This window comes from Pseudorasbora parva, chromosome 7 (assembly GCF_024679245.1).
Source record: "Pseudorasbora parva isolate DD20220531a chromosome 7, ASM2467924v1, whole genome shotgun sequence".
In the NCBI taxonomy this organism is placed as follows: Eukaryota; Metazoa; Chordata; class Actinopteri; order Cypriniformes; family Gobionidae; genus Pseudorasbora; species Pseudorasbora parva.
In genome coordinates this window covers 41,237,104-41,257,619 of record NC_090178.1, presented here as the reverse complement: position 1 = coordinate 41,257,619, position 20,516 = coordinate 41,237,104, and the positions used below count along the sequence as shown (strand labels likewise).

Sequence of the window (20,516 nt, the reverse complement as noted above, 5' to 3'; positions counted from 1 at the left end):
CACTGTTCTCAAGGTGCATATCCAGTCGTCCGTGAACACTTCTGACGCACCCTATGGTCGCGCCGCGCTCCACTTTATTCCTATGGGTGACGTCAAGCAACTTCAACGCTTCAGCACAGCATTCCGGGAAGGCAGCGCTGCATTTGAACCAATTTGAACGCAGAAATGACGGGAAGCTTCATAACATCACGCTTCAGTCGTGTCGCAAAAGTGGATCTCCACAGTCACTGCTGTCCCAGAACTTCACGAAATCAACAGTTACCAAAGTAGTGTGTTTTTGATGGAGCAGTCCCAGTGATAAAAGTTTACGGTCCTGCTTTGGAAACAGGTTGTGAGTAAAACTGCTTCAAATGTCTATGTTGTTGGCTATCATCGCGTAAGTAAACATCAGTAAGCAACACGATCGTGTATAACGTTAGTTAATTTATCAATGGAGCATGCGATCTATGGTGTGTGTTTAAATACATTTGTTTAGCTGAACAATATAGGTGTCAGTTTGTTTATTGTAAAACCACACAAAGATAAACCTAGCGTTCTAACAAAAGCTTCGTCATTCAAATGCGCTAACGGTTACTCCATTGTTGTTCTATGTACACTAGTCTGACGTGCAAAACCATTTTGCTTGCTACTGCTAAGGTTTAGTCGCATACAATAGTCCATAAACCGAATCATGTCCTCATAAACTGCGAGTAAACACACACAAATGTTGACAGGTTACTAAATACAGTACATACCATAGAGACGGACGTCCTGCTGTTGTTGCTTCTCTTGTTCAATTCATTTCAGCCTCCGGATCTGATTCTGGATCATATCTGTATTAGTTGAATCTGATTGAAAGCAATGGGTTATTTAGGGTAGCGTTTTCTTCTCCACGCTTGAGGATGTCACCTCTTTGTGTGCGCTGGTTAAATCTAGTTAATTATAAGTTAGTTCACATATTATTGCTAGGTTTAGTAACTTACAAATTTTTACTTATCGAATTTAAGATTGCATCACAATGAAAAAGTCTCCATCTTATTTTGAATCAGCAACAGACGAGGCGAAAAGGACCGCATTTTATAAATGTTCTCCAATCAGTAAATTAGTGCTCGTTGCCAGACAGAACTCCTTGCATGGCCAATCACATCAAAGCAAGACCAGAGTGAGCTTTTTTATGATTAATTATGATTTTGAGTTCATACAACTGAAATCTTAAGTTTATGCATTTTGTAGGTTAATAAGTTATACTAACTTATATTTTTGAATTTTTGGACTAAACTAATAATATTTAGTCAATATTACTTGATTTGTTTAAGTAAAGACAACATTAGGGTTTACAGTGAATAAGCTGGTGTGGGGTGAGCGTTCTGGCACAATATGGCTGCCGTCGCATCATCCAGGTGGATGCTGCACATTGGTGGTGGTTGTGGAGCTTCCCCCTTCCATTATGTTAAGCACTTTGAATGTCTAGAAAAGCACTATATAAATGTAACAAATTATAATTATTATTTATGTGCCGTAATTTAGATATATTTTTAAGATGATAGAATGCAGTTTTACAGATGCTAGAAACGTGGCTTTCAAATGAAAGATTGGTATCAAAGAACACACATTTTAAAGTAGTCAGTATGTCCTCAGTTAACCCCAGATTGATATCTGATGAGTTAGTAATACACCCAACACAGGAAATGCAAATATCCCAATTGTTATAACAGCTATCTCAATTACAAAAACTATTAACAACAACAACAACAACAAAACAATATTGGGAACAGAAATAGGTGTAAGTGTGAGAGGATTTGGAGAGGAAAAAGGAAGGGTTATAGAAGGAGAAGAACTGTGGGGGAGATAAAAAGAGATTAGGCGACAGGAATAGTTTAGGAAGAGGAGATGGAGCAAGAAGAGCTGAGGATGTAGGAAGAGGAGTAGAGAAAGAAGAGATGGTAGAGTGGAAGGCAATGGCATTAGTGGAAAGAGCAAGAGAATAAAATATGAGAAGACATGGACACAAGAGAAGGGGAGAGCAAAATGTAACAGGAGGGAGGAGAGGTAGAAGGATTGGGTACAGACAGGTTTCAACTGAAATCAGAGCCACCCTAACTGACCATGTCATATATTATGGTATTTACTTGAGAGAAGCTGGACAGAAAGTTCAGTCCAGTATAAACATCATGCCACAGTCAATGTCCCTGGACAATGTTTCATGCTTTACCTACGGTCGCATATTTTGTACTGTTCAAGAGTGCATTGGCGAGCATTGAGGATGATTGTGTGAAAAAATCAGGGCACTTGATGTCACCCATGTAAGACACTATCCAGCTCGTCGGGAGCAGCTGGTCTTAGATGTCTTGCTCATTGGACACCTCGAAACTTGGTCAGGTGGAACCGGGGATTGAACCACCAACCTTCTGGTTTGTGGACAATCTATATGAACCACTGCCACCCCTGATAGTGTTGGCCCCTTCCTGCCAATTTCCCCTGTGGAAGGACCTCCTTTTTTGAGGGACGGGGAACCATTTAAAGACGTGTAAGACTTCAGTGGGCAATCACCAGCAGTGATAGACACTATCACTCAGGCTGGAGCCTGCTCAATGAGTTGGGCCTATGCTTTCAAGCTGAGTCTGTTAGCTAACTGGTGTGCTTCCCGATGGGAAGACCTGCAGAGATGCAAAAACTCCACTGTTCGACTGCTGCCAGTTGCTGATTTTGTAGTAGTTCCTTCCTTTTCAGATAGGACCTACAACAGGGAATTTCCATGTGTGATACTTCCCGGGTGTTCCCAGCAGTCCATGTGACATATTATCCACATACTACCCTCCCTTCGGATAGGATGGGGTCTCTGTGGTGTAACTCCCATCTGGAAAGTAGAATGCTTCCTCAACACACTGATCTCCATCAGCTGTAGACAAAATCGATCAACAAAGTGCACTGTCAGGGCTGTAACCACCACATTGAGGGGGACAAGAGTGCTCCCCCTGAGTAATTAGAAATGGCCTGACCCTAAAACCTAACCTTTTTTAAATTTTCTTATATGTGTTATATTGCTGATTGAGCATTAAAAAGGTCTGCAAAGTTACAAAGCACAAACTGCAAATGGTTATTCTCTATATCATTAAGCACTGTTTCTGAACTCCCTGAAACGCTTGAACTGTAGTCTTGAATTGTTTTTCTGTGGATGTACGGGTCACAATATTTTTCATTTAAAAATTCCCACCCAAGGCACATGTGTGGCCTGGTTGAGTTTTGTTCGTACTATGTTGAAATTTGGTTATTGTAATACATAACATTTCCAAAACGGTTGAAGCGGTTGACCAATTACTACACACTGGTCCATCTGGCCAATCCAAGCACACATTGTGCTTTTCGGAAGGAGGGGCTTCACAGAGATCTGAATTAAACAGAGCGTTACAGACAGATTGAAAAGAAATGTGCTTCAATAATTTCAAATGTGAAAAAGTATTTATTTTTTATATTGTGTTTTTGAACATCCAAGCATGATAAAATTTAACATTTTAAGATACAAGTCGCCATCACTGGGGCTGTAGCCTTAAGGGTACATTTTTGTACCTCTAACGCCCATTTCACACACACTGCGTGTCGCGGTGTATGCCCTGTTGTGCTTTCACATATGCTGCTTTTGCAGTGCGCAACTGATCCGCTGTTGCATACCACAAACACAGCATTTATTCATTCTTTTTTATTTAAAATCCAAAAGTTGTTTCTGAACATGGTTCATCAGAATTGCAATTCTCTTTGTTTATTCTTTCATAGAAGTCAGGTTAATGTACTACATTTAAACAACATTTTATTAAATTCATTAATTAATACTTATATAGCCTCGTACTTTAGGTTTAGCTCACACAAGTGGCAACACATTTAAACATAGGTTATAGCCTAAAATCACAAACGTCTTTTCTTTAATTTTTAAACCCTTTTAAAATAAATCCTGCAGGTCATAAATAACTTTGTTTTCCACCTCCAAGAAAGAACAAGTGTTATCCATTGACATTTTTTTTATTTTATTTTTTTTATTTTTATTTATTTATCTAAATGCCAAGTAATGTGTCATTTTGTTGCTTTTTTCTTGGGTAAAGCAATGTGTTGACTTAGAAACAAGATTATATTTTAAATTATATGCATCTGTGGTGAAATTACTAGATTTTCGCGTCAGTACATCTATTTTAATGCAAACAAATTATTTTTAATGCAAACACTTTAATGCAGCAGTGCAGCACAGCAAAAAAATAGACTCGGTACAGATAGCCAGAACGATCGCTGCACTATTAAGTATCACCATTGTTGAGATTCATATGCTGATTCTTGATATCTATGATGCACATAAGTATCAAGAATCAGAACCTACATGTTTCCCCTTTAGAATGTTTTAAAAATAAATTAGAGAATGTCTGGTCTGTGGCAAGCACGTATTATTGGTGAACATTATTTATTAATATTTTTATTCAGTAGTGAGTTTAGTCAAACATTATTTTTCATGATGCAGTTTTTTATGGCTTCTTTTGTTTTGAACAATTATGTGTTTTATTTACAATTTAACAAAAACTCACATAGAAATCCAATTCAAATGCCAAACATTTCCAATAAACATCAAAATCTAAGCCTAATTTCATTCTCAATAAGAGCTTCTATAGATGTCTTTCAGGGTTGGAACCAAACTCTGCAGGATAGCGACTCACTAGGACCGAACCGAGGAAAACAATGGTATAATTGTACCCTAAGGACCAAATGTGTACCTTTAAAGGTACAGTTGTACGTTTTGTTCTCCAAGGAACAAAATTGTGCCTCCACTGTACCTTTTTTTGCCCAGAGTGGTATTTACTTGAGAGTGCCCAGAACATTTTTAAGTGTGAACTGTTAAGTGTGAAAATGGAAGTTTTGAATATGAAATGCAATTTAGAGTACGTTTTGAACCCACTTATGTAGGGCTTATGCTATTTCATGCTTGAAATATGCTTAATATGTACTGCCTAATATACTGACAAGCATTTATTACAAACAAAATTATATAAATATATTTTTATTGAAACTTGTATGTCATGTATTTAAATATATTTTTATTGCACATTTGTAATGATTAAGTTGCAATTTAGGTTGCCTTTTATTTCTCTGTAAGTAGCATTTTATTTTATTTTATATATAAGTATACTACAATACAGCTGTGCATTCAATACAATTGCACACTTCTTTTTCACAAAGGCTAACGAAACATGAGATTGGAGTACCTTGAGTATGAAACGGTTATTGTGTGTACCACACATTAAAGTCTTTTTCCTATGTGCAGTTGAAACCTGTTCCTCAGAGTCGTGTGATAGTGTCTGCCAGATTCCTCAAACCCATCAAAGAACCATGTGCAATATTGTAAGTACTGTTTATTTCTTTTTTCTAGTCCTGAACTTTGGAGAGACTTCTATCCGTATTTTTTAGCCGCCAACCTTTGGTGTCTAAAAGCAGCCTTTGTGGCTAATTGTGGTAATTCATTCCACATTTAATCAAATATCTCTGTGGTGTACTTAAAAGCCTAAGCAGTTAAAAAAAAAAAGACAATATTTACACTCTCTCCTGTTGTTTCAAACCCCTGTATATTTTTGAGGAATTTTGCTGCTTTTTGCACAAAAAAATAAATAAAAAATTTGAAGCTGCCATTGTTCGAATTTGGCGCTGACATCTTGTGCTGATTTGGGATCTCCGTCTGCGCAGTAGTGACTTCGGAATCTGAGCTTGCGCAGTAGAGGGCCTGTCCAAACTCCCGCTGTATCTGTCAGCACAGTTTACTGCAGAAAAACTAATTTTGTCTGTGTGAAATAATAAGTTATGGAAATGTTGCTGCATCAGTGACAACTTCGTTCAAAGAAAGCCAATCTCAGCTGTCAATTATGACGTCACACTTTTTCTTTTTTGATGTTTGGGTATAATTTTCATTTTGATAAACTATTCCTTTAAAGGGATAGTTCACCCAAAAATCTAAATTTTATGTTCATCTGCTTACCCCTAGAACATCCAAGATGTAGGTGTGTTTGTTTCTTCAGTAGAACACAAATGAAGAATTTTAAACTCTTAACTGTTGCTTGTATAATGCATGTAAATGGGGTCTTATTTGAATTAGACCCCATTGACATGCATTATTAGCCTAGAAGTCTAGACGCACCCTAGCGGCAGCAAATCTAATCTGCCGCGAGTGTTGTCTTGCACCTCTCAATACACTTCTGTGCTGTAAAAGCCTAACTCTGGTTGGGCCAATTACATCGTGTATAGAGTTGGTGGGCGGGGCTAAACATAATGACGGTCGAGTTGCGCTTGCATCAGCATGTGACTAGTAAACACAGAAGCTGGCGAACGGCGGTCTATCGAATCAGCTTTGACGGCGACTCTGGAAGGCTATTTTTTGTTTACACCTGCATTACAAATGTATATTTGTAATGCAGGTGTATACAAAGAAACAGAATAGATGAAAACAATACATTTGTTCATACATACATAAATACATACATTTGTTCGTACATACATTCGTTCATGCATACAAATAAATATAGTTACAAATATACATTTGTAATATGAATGTAAGTTAGTTCCCTTTCAGTAAGTCACGTTTGACGTACATCGGACTTAGACCGACGAATTGGGATCTGACCTCAGGGACCTATCCACTTCGAGTATGTAAAAACGAGCCAATCGGAGATTGGCATGTGATCCGCGCATTCCACGCTCCGCCCCGCAGCGCGGGTATAAATAGGAAGTGGAATGGCAGATCAATGCTTTCTACTTCGGAGCCGAACAGTACTACTGAGTACTACGAGTCTCGTGAGAGAAGAAAAACTGGCAGTGCGGGTGAAACAGTGCTTCAGCGAGTGATCGATCAGTTGCATTGTTGCATTCACAAAAAGAGCTTTGTTGGTTCGCTGAGCGTATTCCTTTTGAGTGCTACACACAGGCTTGCACTGTGGACTGTGTGCTAGCCGCGGTCATCTCCCCGAGGGCTTTAGCATGTCTAAAAGAGCAGTTTTTCCATTCTAAAAGAGCAACACGGTTTGACCCTGTGTCTTTTTCAAGATGTCATTCAAACCGTGTATTCCTGGAATGCAACTGTTTCCTGTCCTCGTTGACGACCACGATCGCATGTGAGATTGCTATCGTGGGTGAATCATGTTTTCACAGAAGAACATGGTCACGTCTGCATTGTTCGTCTCGCCCTTCTTATAAAAGGCTTGAGTGTTCAGCGTGCCGTGTGCCGTCGAGTGGCCGGCTGACAGCGGTGGTTGTCACAGCAACCAGCGCGCGTCAGTCGGCGCTCTAGATGCGCGGTCGAGACTATGAAACCTCAGATGGGGTCGAGTCCCTTCTAGTTCTAGTTCATTTCATCTAGTTCATTTTCTGGTGTTACTGGAAAAGGGCTACTTTGGCTGATAAGCGCTGGTGGCCTGAGTGGGAATTCCCCGCCGGGTAAATCCCTTCGGGCCCCCACTCCTCTATCGCATCAAAAGCATGCTGAGACTCTGTTCGTGGGTGGTACGGATTCTCTCATGAGAACATGACCACATCAGGGCATTGTTCGCCTTGCCTTCGTCATAGAGGCTTGAGCGTTCAGTGCGTTGTGTGCCGTTCTGACTGCCACGTTCACTGTCTCACATGCCTGCTGGTAGTTAAAAACGGAATTGCTGATCCTAAAAAAGAAAAAGGGTCTTAGCGTTTCATTTTGGGCTCTGGCTCTGGATAGATGTCAATTGCTGCATCGGAGAGAGGGAAATATGGAACGCCTAAAGGGCCATAAAAAAATAAAAATAAAAAACAACTCACTGCCCTCTGTCCTGCATGCACGAGGGTAGTCCCAACCCAGGGGTTGTGCAAGAACTGCATGCGGTGTTGGACCTCATCCTAAGGGCGACGAAAGTCACCGCACGCTCCCTGGGTCAGGCGATGTCCACACTAGTGGTCCAGGAACAGGGGGCTAACCTGGCAGATATGCATAAGAAAAAGCCTGTCTGTCGGGCTGGCCTCCTCGGCGACGGCATCGAGAACTTTGCCCAGCAGTTCTTGGTGGCCCAGAAGCAGACGGAGGCATTGCACAAAGGTGCCGACCAGCTGCTGCTTTCTCTCGGTTGTCGGTCGCAGCACCTCTGCCAGCTTGTCGCCGAGGGCATCCAATCCTGCGTCTGCCTCCACACTGCCGAGCAGCAGCCTCCACTGGAGGAGCAGGGTGCCAGACGAGAGGGAGGCGCCCAACCCGTCCAGGGTCCCGCTAACCGGCAGGCAAGCGCAAGGGGACGCGGCCCTGAGACGGGCAGGCTAGAGAGAACAGGAGCTGCTCGGGGGGAGGTGATGTTCGCATGGTGAGCATTGGCTAGAGCTCCCTCGACTGTCCTGTGGGCTCATCTGTACCATCAGACTCGGCTATGCGATTCAGTTTGCCCGCCGGCCACCCAAGTACAAAGGCGTCCTCTTCACCTCCGTGCGAAGCAGCGACGCCCAAGTCTTGCGGTCAGGGATCGAGGTCCTACTGGCGAGGGACGCGATCAAGCCGGTTCCTCCATCCGAGATGAAGACAGGGTTCTACAGCCCCTACTTCATCGTGCCTAAGAAAGGGGGTGGGCTACGACTAATCTTGGACCTGTGTGTCCTCAATCGGGCCCTGCACAAGCTCCCGTTCTGGATGTTGACGCAGAAACGCATTTTTCAATGCATCCGTCCCCAGGATTGGTTCGCAGCGATCGACCTGAAGGACGTGTACTTTCATGTCTCTATCCTTCCTCGACACAGACCGTCCCTACGCTTTGCGTTCGAGGGGAAGGCATACCAGTGCAAGATCCAGCCCTTCGGGCTGTCCCTGTCGCCTTGTGTCTTCACGAAGCTCGCGGAGGCAGCCATTGTTCCACTCCGAGAACGCTGTGTTCACATCCTCAACTATCTCGACGACTGGCTCATTCTCGCCAAGTCTCGGGAGCAGTTGTGCGAACACAGGGACATGGTGCTCAGTCACCTCAGCCTGTTGGGCCTTCGGGTCAACCGAGAGAAGAGCAAGCTCTGTCAGCAAGACGGTGCCTCACGGAGGGGCGAGTCTGGTCGGTGTTGAACTGCTTGAATTCATTCAAGAGCAGGACAGCAGTCCCACTGAAACTTTTTCAGAGGCTCCTGGGGCATATGGCATCTGCAGCCGCGGTGATGCCGCTCGGATTGCTTTATATGAGACCGCTCCAACACTGGCTTCATGGCTGAGTCCCGAGGTTGGCCATGGCAAAACGGCCAGTACCGGGTCCCAGTGACTCCGTACTGCTGCCAAACTTTCAGTCCTTGGTCAGACACGACGTTTGCGTTCAACCGGAGAGCCGACGAGCTCTCTCGGCAGCCACCACCTTCGGGAGAGTGGCGACTCCACCCCCAGGCGGTCCAGCTGATATGGGACCTGCAAGACGGGTTGGAGCGAAGGCTGTCTCCCTCCACCCTCAAAGTGTACATCGCCGCAATAGCGGCGTACCACAACGCAGTCCGTAGGGAAGCACGACCTAATCGTCAGGTTCCTCAGAAGGGATCAATCTCCGATTGGCTCGTTGTTACATACACGAAGTGGATAGGTCTCTGAGGTCAGATCCCAATTTATCGGTCTAAGTCCGATGTACGTCTCTGTTCCCTTCTTCAGGGAACGAGGGTTACATACGTAACCGAGACGTTTTTCTGTGTCTTCAGTATTGTGGCAAATGGAGATGTCCTGAATCGAGCGGTGAGGCTTCTGATTCCCAGCCGTGTGATTGGGCAGTTTGAGCGGATTCTGGAGATGGTCACAGAGAAAATGGGCCTGCGCATTTTTGGGGGTGTGCGGAGGTATATTATTGTGAATTTATTTTATATTACTCTATTACTCTATATTCTCTATATCAGGGCTATTCAAATCTTACCCTGGAGGGCCAATGCACTGCAGAGTTTAGCTCCAACCCTGATCAAACACACCCACCTGTGATTTTCTAATGATCCTGGAGACATTGATTAGCATGTTCAGGTGTGCTTGATTAAGGTTGGAGCTAAACTCTGCACTGCATTGGCCCTCCAGGGTAAGATTTGAATAGCCCTGCTCTATATATTATGAATAGGCTTCTAAAGGATTCAAAACAAGAAACATTTTAAAACTATTAAAAACCTGGATGTTTCGAATGTTCAGATAACATTTAGAAACTTGATGGAAACATTAGCAAAACCTTCTTAGAACATATTTTTGTTAGATAGACTGTACAAGCCTGAAACAGTTGTGCTAAAAAATCCTTTAGATGGTACGTGCCGTTTCCTCATTTGGGAAAGGAAAGCATTTATATATCATCTGAGCAATATTTACTTATTTTAACCTTTAACATCTTCTGTTGCAGCCTGTACACATTTGAAGGGACTCTCATCGTGGATGGAAAGGAGTTAGAAAATGGACAATTTTATGTTGCAGTTGGCAGAGACAAATTTAAAAAGCTTCCATACAGTGACCTCCTGTTCAGCAAACCCATAGGCATAAAACAAGTGAACGGGTGAGAGAAAGATGCAGCATTTCCCCTGCAGATGAAGTATTTTTAACACTTTACAGTTAGGTCTTATTTTTTAACATTAGTTCATTTTAATAATGTATTAGTAACATTAACTAAGATTAATACATGCTGTAGAAGTATTTTTCATTCTTAGTTTATGTTAAGTAAAGTAAATATATAGAGTTATGTTAAATATATAGTTCTATCATGAAACTCTAGATGGCGCAGACTGATGGTTCTAACGCAAGCCGATGATATTTACAGCCTTAACTACTTGGCACAAACTGATTGTCCATGTTACATCTTCAGGCAATATGCTTATTGCTCAACACATTTAAATGGCTGGTTACATTCACATTAGCAGTTTGCAACAAACTTTAGAGTACCTCTAAAACTCTCCACCTTCCCCCGCTCCACCTGTATAGATCTGCTATTGGTTATTGGTACTTGTGCAGCAGCACTATGTCATACTCGCAGCAGCATATCTGTATAGCAAGTTCCTGTACTTGTAGTACTTGCTCTGCAGCAGCAGCAATAATCAAAAGCAGCAGCAATTCAGCAGCAGCATAGCAGATATATTCCACCAACAACACCACATCCACTAACATTGTCATATCCATTACCATGCTTTCAATCTTCTGAGAGTTATCATGGTTGAACTAATGTTAACCCTAAACCTAAAAAAGTGTTATCATGTTTTCAAGCTGAATATAATTGAATGTGATTTTAGGTCAAAAGCAGCATCGCTACCACCTATATACAAATACAGACGACAAAATGGAGATGTGAGTACCAAAACAAAATGTATTATTATTATTATTTGCACTGGGCATATGTTAAATCATTGAATATTTCTGTCGTAAGGTGGGGAACAATCATGTCAATAAGTCTGAGTGTGGACAGGAGAAGAGCAGTCCTCCAGAACAGTGCTCCAAAGAACAGCTGTCGTCTATGGTCAGAGAGATCTCTCAGGCCAGACTCATGAACATACGCAAGAAGAGGAGCGAACTTATGGCATCTCATGAGGCAGAGGACAATGGTAAGAGACACACGTTTGACCAATCATCAGTAGAAAATGAAAATTAATGAAAGCACAAACAATGAAACATTTTTTTTTCTGTCCAAAAGAGGTACACACACACAGCATGCATAATTACACTAGAACTCTAAAGTGTGGGGTCGGTAAGAAATTTAAACGTGAAAGAAGCATCTTATGCTCACCAATGGTGAATTTTTTTAAACAATAGATACAGTAAAATCAGTAATTTTGTGAAATATTATAACTGGTTTTATGTGAATATATTTTTTTAAAATGTATTTATTCCTTATTCCAAAGCAGAATTTTCAGCATCATTTGCTCAGTCCCCAGTGTCACATGACCCTTCAGAAATCATTCTAATATGCCGATTTGCTGCTTCAGAAACATTTATTTTTATTAATGTTGGAAACCGTTGTTGAAACCATGACATTTTTCTCAATATCCTTCAATTAATAGAAAGTTTAAAGAACAGCATTTACTTGAAATAGAAATCTTAACATTATAAAGATTTTGTCATTTTTTATCAATTTAATGCATCTTTGCTAAATAAAAGTATTAAATTATATTAAACAAATCTTACTGATGCCAAACTTTTGAACAGTAGTTTATGTACACTGTAAGAACAAATGTATTTTTTAGCTTGTCACTGTTTCATGACAAGTGTGATGTACTAAATCAATATAAATAGGTTTAACACTGCAGAAGATTTGACTGATTTAACTTTAAATATGCATAATCTATCACTATCAACTTTTATCATGTCTTTCTTTGCGTTTGTGTCTGAACTCAAGTGTCTCAGTAGCCACTATTGTCTTGATACCGATGATGTAATTCAGTTATGCTTATATAAAGCGCTTCCCTGTGTGTCCAAGAGATGGCACTGACGCTCTGTGAGTGTGCTGCTCATGCTCTTGCTGTGGCATGAGAGGGATTACATCACCATCATCATCCTCATCATGTGTCCTCAGATTGCAGCCGGCGGTGTGCGATCAGCGCCATGCTTGACTGCACGTGTCTCTTTTCAGTACATCTCACCGAATGATGACATTTCAGTGCAAAGAGAGCCCTTGCAGAGATCGCCCGCAAATGCTATTAGTCACGCTCCAGATTATGAACGAAATTTGATTCATACTTAAATTGATGTGCTGAAAATAAAGCTCAAGAATAAGAGGTTTTGGTAGGAGGTGTCACATATTGAGCAGCGTCTGTAGCTAGTGTAGAAGTGTCTTTTCCTCATTAGCACTCAAGGTCCTGCTGGTACCCAGGTGTCTGAAACAAGCCTATTAAATCTCCATGGCGATGAAGTCAACAAAAGCAACTCTTCTCTTCTTCACGCTTTCAGGCGAAGCTTCCGTTTCTTGGGCCGAGCAGAATTAATTTCTGTGTGAAAATCATTCTTTCGTAATATGTTGCGATTTTACACAGACATTTGTTCATTTTATTTCATGAATGAAGGCTTTAGCCATGACTTAAATGATTTCTAGGAACATATTCACCAAGGTCATTTTAGGTGATGATTTAAGTGTGTATGACAGAATCCAGCAAAGCCACCATTAAACAAGTGGTAATAGTGAGTCAGTTTGACCCTATCAAATTGTAAATTAATGAAGTTTCCAATGTCGCTGGATAAATGTCTCAATTTGATTCCTTTATGCAGCATATAGGATTACACAATCATGGAGTTTAGTTGCCTGATGTAATCATCCTCTTTACTGACTAGTCCCATATTTCAATGGTTCAGATTTTATTAAGTCGTGTAGAGCAAGCATTCTGCTCATTTTGGCTGCTAAAAACTGAGATTCAGGATTTTTTTATAGTTTGTTATTTGTCATCATCAGGCTGTGAAAATACAGATCTGTGCTTAAATTTAATATTGAATCTAACATAATGGTAAAAGTATGGTGTTGAATTAACCAGCAAAAATCCATTGGTGTCAGAATGGTCTTGACATGGGTTATTTTAGAATAGGAAAATAATTTTACGCATAACGACAGCATTGTTATACATCTGAAGCAAAGTGCGAAGCGATGATTTGAATTAAAAGGCAAGAGATCAGAAACATCACATTCTGCTTTTGTCACAATGGGTGGCAGAATTAATTTAAAATAAACATGAAATCGAAATTGACCCTATTTAATATTTACTTTAATGCATTTTTCATACAAAAGGCCCTATCATACACCCGGTGCATGTAGTTTTTTTTGCCAGTTTCACCCACAGGCAGTTATCATTTTCTTAAACTTACACCGTATCCGGTCAGCAAAACTCTGAACACATCTTACCTTCTTAAGAATGATTTCAGTGCCATTCTTTGTTTTTTTCTCAAAGAAAAGCTTAACTCCAAGTCTTCCAGAGTTGCGGCCAAAACCCATTAGAAAGTCTGTCGTTCGCCAGCTTCTTTGTTTTACAAGTAGCATACACCTCTGCTGTCATTATGTTAAGCCCCGTCCACCGACTCTATACACGATGTGATTGGCCTAACCAGAGTTTGGTTTTTCCAACTCATTTCTGTAATTACACCTACAATTACACTGTTGACCCTTCCCTAACCCTTTAATCCACCCTTAAACCTATCCATACCATCAAACCCGTCCTTAACCTTATCTGTGTCCCACCTCAATAGCAGCACAAGTGTTATGCAAACAACATGGACACGTTAAAGGAAGTGTATGTAAGATTGTGGCCAAAACTGGTACTGCAATCACTTTCAATTGACTGTAGATCGGTGTATCCCCTATCCCCCTCCCTCTGAGGGGGAGAGGAATGTTTGTAGCTGCAGCTGTGGTAACTAGAGTAGATCTGGCAACCCCAATGCGGAAACACTACTGACTTTCTTATTGGTCGATACGTGGAGGGTGGAGCTTCAGGCCAAAACACAACATCTCAACATCAACATCACTTGTGGGCTGCAACAACAACTTTTAAATAACAATATCCTAGCCAGACTACTGTTGTCAGTGATAGAAGTATTTGAAATTAACATGATTTCCGAATGTCTAGTTACATATCAGGGCCATTTTATGATTAACTGAAATACATGTCTTACATACAGTTCCTTTAAATACATAACAGTGTTTTATTATTATTATTATTATTATTATTATTATTATTATTATTATTATTATTATTATTATTATTATTATTATTATTTTTATTTTTTAATGTAAGTCCATAATAGTTAAAGACACATACAAAAGTAAAAAAAAACAAAACATTTATTTAGGTTTAAACCTTATAAATGAGGAACAAATTAGAGAGTGCTTAATTAGCTAAAAATTAGTTTTGTTATTATTAAAATTACATCCATTTAAAATGCCAATGAATTGTTAATAGTTTTATTCAGATTAAAGTTCCGTCTTAAAGCACAGCTCTCAACCCAGCACCCAACATTTTGTATGTCTTGCACTGATGAATATCCCTCTTTGATAAATAAACCGTGCATTAGAAGGCAGGAAACTATGTGCTGGAATATAACGCTATGTGCATACATTTGAATATCAATGATTTGTCGAGGATCTGACACCATTAACAAGGGAGCCTAACAGATGGCACAAGTGTTAAGTGAATGTAGGGCAAATTCTCCAATCACATGGCGTAATGAAGGCAGAGAGGGTTCTGGAAGAGAGTGATGATGTGTGGTTGTGTTTGAGAGAGGGAAGAAGGAATCACGGGGAAATTGCTGCGGCTTCGTCCCACTCCAGTAATGACAGGGAGGGATCAGAGGAGTGTGGAGATGTACAAGAGCCGCTGATGGCTTTCACAGTTCAGTATCTCAGGGCTCCTGGTGACAATCCATCCACAATACTGTAATAATGCTGAAATAGGCCATTAAGGTGCCTCTCTCTGTGCCTCACTTCACTGATCAGAACGTGTGTGTGTGTGTGTGTGTGTGTGTGTGTGTGTGTGTGTGTGTGTGTGTGTGTGTGTGTGTGTGTGTGTGTGTGTGTGTGTGTGTGTGTGTGTGTCTGAGGTCTTTCAGCACCTCCGAACAGACTGAGATGTGACAAGTGCTAAAGTCTTGCTCGTTTCTAATTAGATCATGGCCTGCAGTGATGGCAGTAATGCAATATCTGAAACAGAGGTGAGAGACAAGAGAATAAAAGTGGGTTTGAAAGAGGGAGTCAGATGCTTCTTTAAATGTTGAAATGTAATTTTCTTGACACAATGTCTTTTCCTCCTGTGTCCTTACCAGCGTGATCTCGTTAGTATTAGATGTATCAGAACATAAACTGTAGTAGTGCAGTATCTATTTTTATGTGAATAATATAATATTACTCAATAATAATATCTTACATAGACTGCTTCTAAAACAGTATGAATGTGTAGCTACTGAGATGCACAATTAATGGTGAAGTCTGGGAATTCTTTTTTCTTAGTCCTATTCAGAAACATATATTAGCAAGAAATTAAAACTCTACTTGTTTGAGCATTTGATTTGATTGTTACTACATTCGTCTGGTCATTGTTGTCATGTGACCTATTGCACCACTGCATTCACAACTCCTCCCCTGTTGCCTCGGATAGTAAAGTGTCTATCGTATGCGCAGTTATTTTGCCTTCACATGCCATCTGAAAATGTAATAATTTCTACTTCAGAAGTTGTGATTACGATCTTGTTCCATTCAAGTGCTTTTATGTCAGAATGAATCATGGACACCAGGTTTATTCTGGCCTATTAATTGGGAAAATCTTATTAAAACCAAAATTATATGTAGTGGCACATGAATTTACAACAATATTAACATGTGCAATGCTATCCAGTCTGCTTTCTGCCGATTCTGTAATTTTTGATCAAATACAAGCTATTTTCGATGTATATAAAACATACAATATGCTTCAAATGATAACTCAAAAATGTAAATATGAACTACATTCATGATAGGTCAAGATAATCTAGCTGTTTTTGGGGAAAAAATAATAAATCATACCTGTCACAGCAGTAATCTTCCCTGCCACCATGTTTAAAGTTTATGGCAGGCCCACCTGGGAATTTGGATATCAAAATTATTTGCAAACTTCCCAATGGTTCTCACGTGGAATTTTTATCATTATAATTCAGATTCCCAGTCTGATTGACCGAAGACTTGGGAATAATTTTCAGAGATCTACTCAGAGTGTTCAAAAACGAGCCAGTGAGCATTGGCATGCAGCTCACGCATTCCACGCTCCACCCCGTAGCGCAGATATAAATAAGGAAGTGGAATACTGCATCCTTACTTTCTATTTCTTAGCCGAACACTGCTGTTGTCAATTCTGTGTTTCCTACAGAGAGCTTATTTAAATATGAGAAGGATCACTCAGTTTCCTGGTGCAGGTGTGATGGTGGTTGCTTCAAGAAAACAAACAGCTGTTTTCACAGTTTGCTGGACATTCTCTGAGTGCTCACTGCAGGCTTGCACGTTTGAACTGCTGTGAGCCGCGGTCATCTCCCCTGTGTGCTTCAGCACTATCAGAACAGCTCCCTGTACCTTTCTTCTCGGAAATGCATCAGGAGATCCCAAAATCATGAACAGCGCCTTATAACCCGTGAAACCGATCGACTGACTCCACTGTCCTCACTACCCTCGATGATGGCACAGAGAATTTTGGCGGGGTAATCCACGTCTCCCCTCCCAGGTGTGTATGTTCTCGTCCGCTCTCATAAGCAAGGCTTACACATTCTGTGTCGTCTCTGCATGCCATGGCGCTCCTGCAGGTCTTCCTGACCAAATCAGTAAAGGAATTGCACGAGGGAAGTTCCGACCCAGGAGTTATGCTGGCACTGCGTACGGTGACGGATCTCGCTCTTGGGGTGACGTAAGTAACTGCACATTTCCTGGGTCAGGAACCACTGTGGCTAAACCTGGCCAATATGACAGATATGCACAAGCACGACAAGGTCAGTTCCTCAATGCCCGTCTGTCACGGTGGCCTCTTCGGCGACGCCATCGAGAACTTTGTTCCTTAACAGTTCTCGGTGGCCCAGAAGCAAACGGAGGCAATCAAGAACATTCTGCCACAACGACCAGCTGCTGCCCCCACCCAGTTGTCGGCCACAGGGCGTCCCCTTGCATCCGCCTCTGCCCCTGCTAAGCGCAAGGTGCAGCTTCTATCTGGGCAGCAGGTGGCCAGAGGTAAGTGTGGCGTCCAACCCACTCAGGGTCCTGTGAAGTCCACCGGCAAGCCTAAGGGCACGTAGCCCTGATACGGGCAGACCAGGGATAAGAAGAGCTGCTCTCTGGGAGATGTTGTCCGCACCCCGGCAGTGTGTGACGCTTCGATGCCTTGACACTTCCTTCCTCCCCTCCTTTCATCAGGGGGCTCGAGGATGCCACCAGGCCTTCTCACCCACACTCTGCCCCACCCTGGAATACTCAGTTAACATTCCGGGCCGCCTCCTGGCATCCCGAATCGGGTCTGTGTGTTCAACCTCGCTGCCTCACCCCAGGTACGTCTGAGGTCCAGTTGGTCCTGCTTGCTCGGTTCCTGGGGGCCAGGCTAGAGCTCCCCAGTCCATCTTGCTGGTTCATCCTTACAATCAGACTCGGCAATGCGATTCAGTTCGCCTGCCGGCCTCCCAAAGAACTGTTCCTATGCTTCGCGTTCGAAAGGGAGGACAGATCTCTTATCTCGGTATGGAGTTGGATTCGGTCAACCATGCGCACCTTACAGAGGAGCGAGTCTGTTCAGTTTTGAACTGCTTGAATATGTTCAATGGGAGGACAGTGGTCCCACTGACATTTTTTCAGAGGCTTCTGGGGCATATGGCATCTGCAGCCACAGTAACTCTGCTCAGATTCCTTCATATTAGACTGCTTCAGGGCTTCAGGTCGCTTTTAGTTCCCATTGAAACTGGAAAAGGATGCTGCTAGTTTTAATCTGGATTTGCGTGAAGAAGAACATAACATTACTAATGGCGTGATGTAATTGAAAAGACAAATGAGCATATTCTTATTGATATTAGGAGTTCTAATGCATGACAAAACAAATCACATTTAAAAATAATTATTGTAGAATTGTTAAATGTTAGAAAATTGTATTGTTAAAAAAATATATATATAAATACCTGGATCCACCCATAGATCTGCCCCATGTGTAGGATTACCAATTAGAAATAGCTGAAATTAAAGTGAAATTGTGTTTTCTTATAAAACTTCCACTAATAAGCTCTTTTTTATTTATTTATCTACAGTGTATATACATAATTCAGACTTACAGTTTTCACATACTGTTTTCACCTACAATATAGTAGGGAATTATGCATATTTTGGATGCTGCTTCAGTCTTGAATGAATTAGTTAAATGAATAATTCAGTGACTCATTCATTAAGTAATTTGGTGCCACCCACTACTGTAACTGTATCTGCAGAAATGTCACTATAAAATCACCACCATTGACACAGAGACTGACAGTCCGTCTGGAAAGACAAGCAAGTGATGATGAAATCACAGACAAGAAGTAAAAATCAATTTTAGAGTGGTTGGAATGCTGCTCAACCAATCAGATTCCAGGACGGGAGCAAACAATGTCTGTAGGGTCATTAGAGTTTTTTTTATAAGTTTATCCATCTTTACTTCCAGTACTTACAGCAGTGGGTGACGGACTCACTCCTCACTGTCTGCTGACTAAATAAAACATACTTTCCTTTAATAATGTATTACATATTCATGTTTACGATAAGACCTTGGGCTGAGTTAGTGTGGGATTTTGAATCAGGCCCCTGGATGTTTGATGTTTTGGAGGAGCTTTTTGAGAACTGTATGTTGAAATTCTTCTGAAAGAGGCTGCCTTGCATGATTGGCCCGAGAATGAGGCCCGTGTAACAGTTGCTGGGCGGAGCTTGGACAATTGCCTCCGTGGGTTTGCTGCTCGCTGGTAACAGCACTCTTATAGGGGTCTCCTGTCTTCCTCTGACAAATCAACAGGAATGCAAGAAAGCACTCCAGCGAATGAAAGTCGGTACTGATTAACCCGCCCACGTTTTTTGTATGCACTTAGACAAGGAGGAGGTGGTAATCAGTGCAATTTTACACAGTCCTCCCACCTAAAGCATGGTGCTTTATTTTTGTCAGACATGGCAATTTGCTTTCCTCCAAAACTGTGCCTTAAAATATTCCCAATTAAGCCCCATTGGGTTATGATTTGTACAGATTATGCAGTGGTAAAGCCATTACAGACTCATCAGCAGTGACTTTTATTGTGAGTTATACCAGCTTCACGTCACTAGTATAGGTGAATAAACTGATGTGATGTATGTTAAGACTATGACTATAACACATGCTGCTGTTTGAGGTTAGGGGTCTTTTCTAAAGATTGTGTATTTGTTCTCTATAAATGTTGAGACCACAATATAATAGAAAAAATAGCACTATCACTTTGGTACTACGCATCTATTACTCACATTTTCTTCAGAAAATTGCAATTAATCACAGTATAGGCTAGTACAAATCTGGAAATGTTTGGACAATTAAGAGTCACAGACCATCAGTGTGTTTTTTGCCCTTGTGCTTTACTGAGGCATAAAAAAACACCTCATATTCAATAGGTCTCTTTCATCGTGCACATACCCAATCTGTAATGGCTGCCAACAGACTGAAGGTTACATGTGTCTTTTTAATGGAACCATAGAAGCTTAGTGTTAGTATATTGGTTGGCGGACATAATCAATGTGTCAGGCTTGCTTAAAATGCTTTTTAATGATTGGACATGATCAGATGGGAATGATAAAACTGTCATTGTTGCATTTCAAGGCTTTCACCTATTATGAAATCATGTTTTCTCAGTCTTCTTTATTCCTCCTGTTTGCGCAATATTGTTTAACCTTGTGAAAGCAATTTTGTGGCATCACCATTATGCAATGAAATGAAAAGCCCCTTTAGCTGGTAAATTTCATCCCCGCAAGGTCAGTTGCAGCTGAAGGTGGCCGTTTGGTTGGTTCCTCATCTTCATTTGTTGTAGAGGACAGCGTTACAGCCATGTATGTTTATGATGGTGCCGCTGCCTGTAA

General features: G+C 41.2%; 1 protein-coding gene across 1 annotated transcript in view; it reads left to right on the top strand.

The window, feature by feature from the left end:
- LOC137083355 (doublecortin domain-containing protein 2-like) overlaps positions 1-20,516 on the top strand; it is a 48,249-nt gene that overhangs the window by 11,573 nt on the left and 16,160 nt on the right. The window contains exons 3-7 of the mRNA XM_067449244.1: positions 5,279-5,355; positions 9,673-9,807; positions 10,344-10,493; positions 11,221-11,275; positions 11,355-11,529. Coding sequence (XP_067305345.1) covers positions 5,279-5,355; positions 9,673-9,807; positions 10,344-10,493; positions 11,221-11,275; positions 11,355-11,529 — 592 coding nt within the window. The remainder of the gene's footprint in view (positions 1-5,278; positions 5,356-9,672; positions 9,808-10,343; positions 10,494-11,220; positions 11,276-11,354; positions 11,530-20,516) is intronic.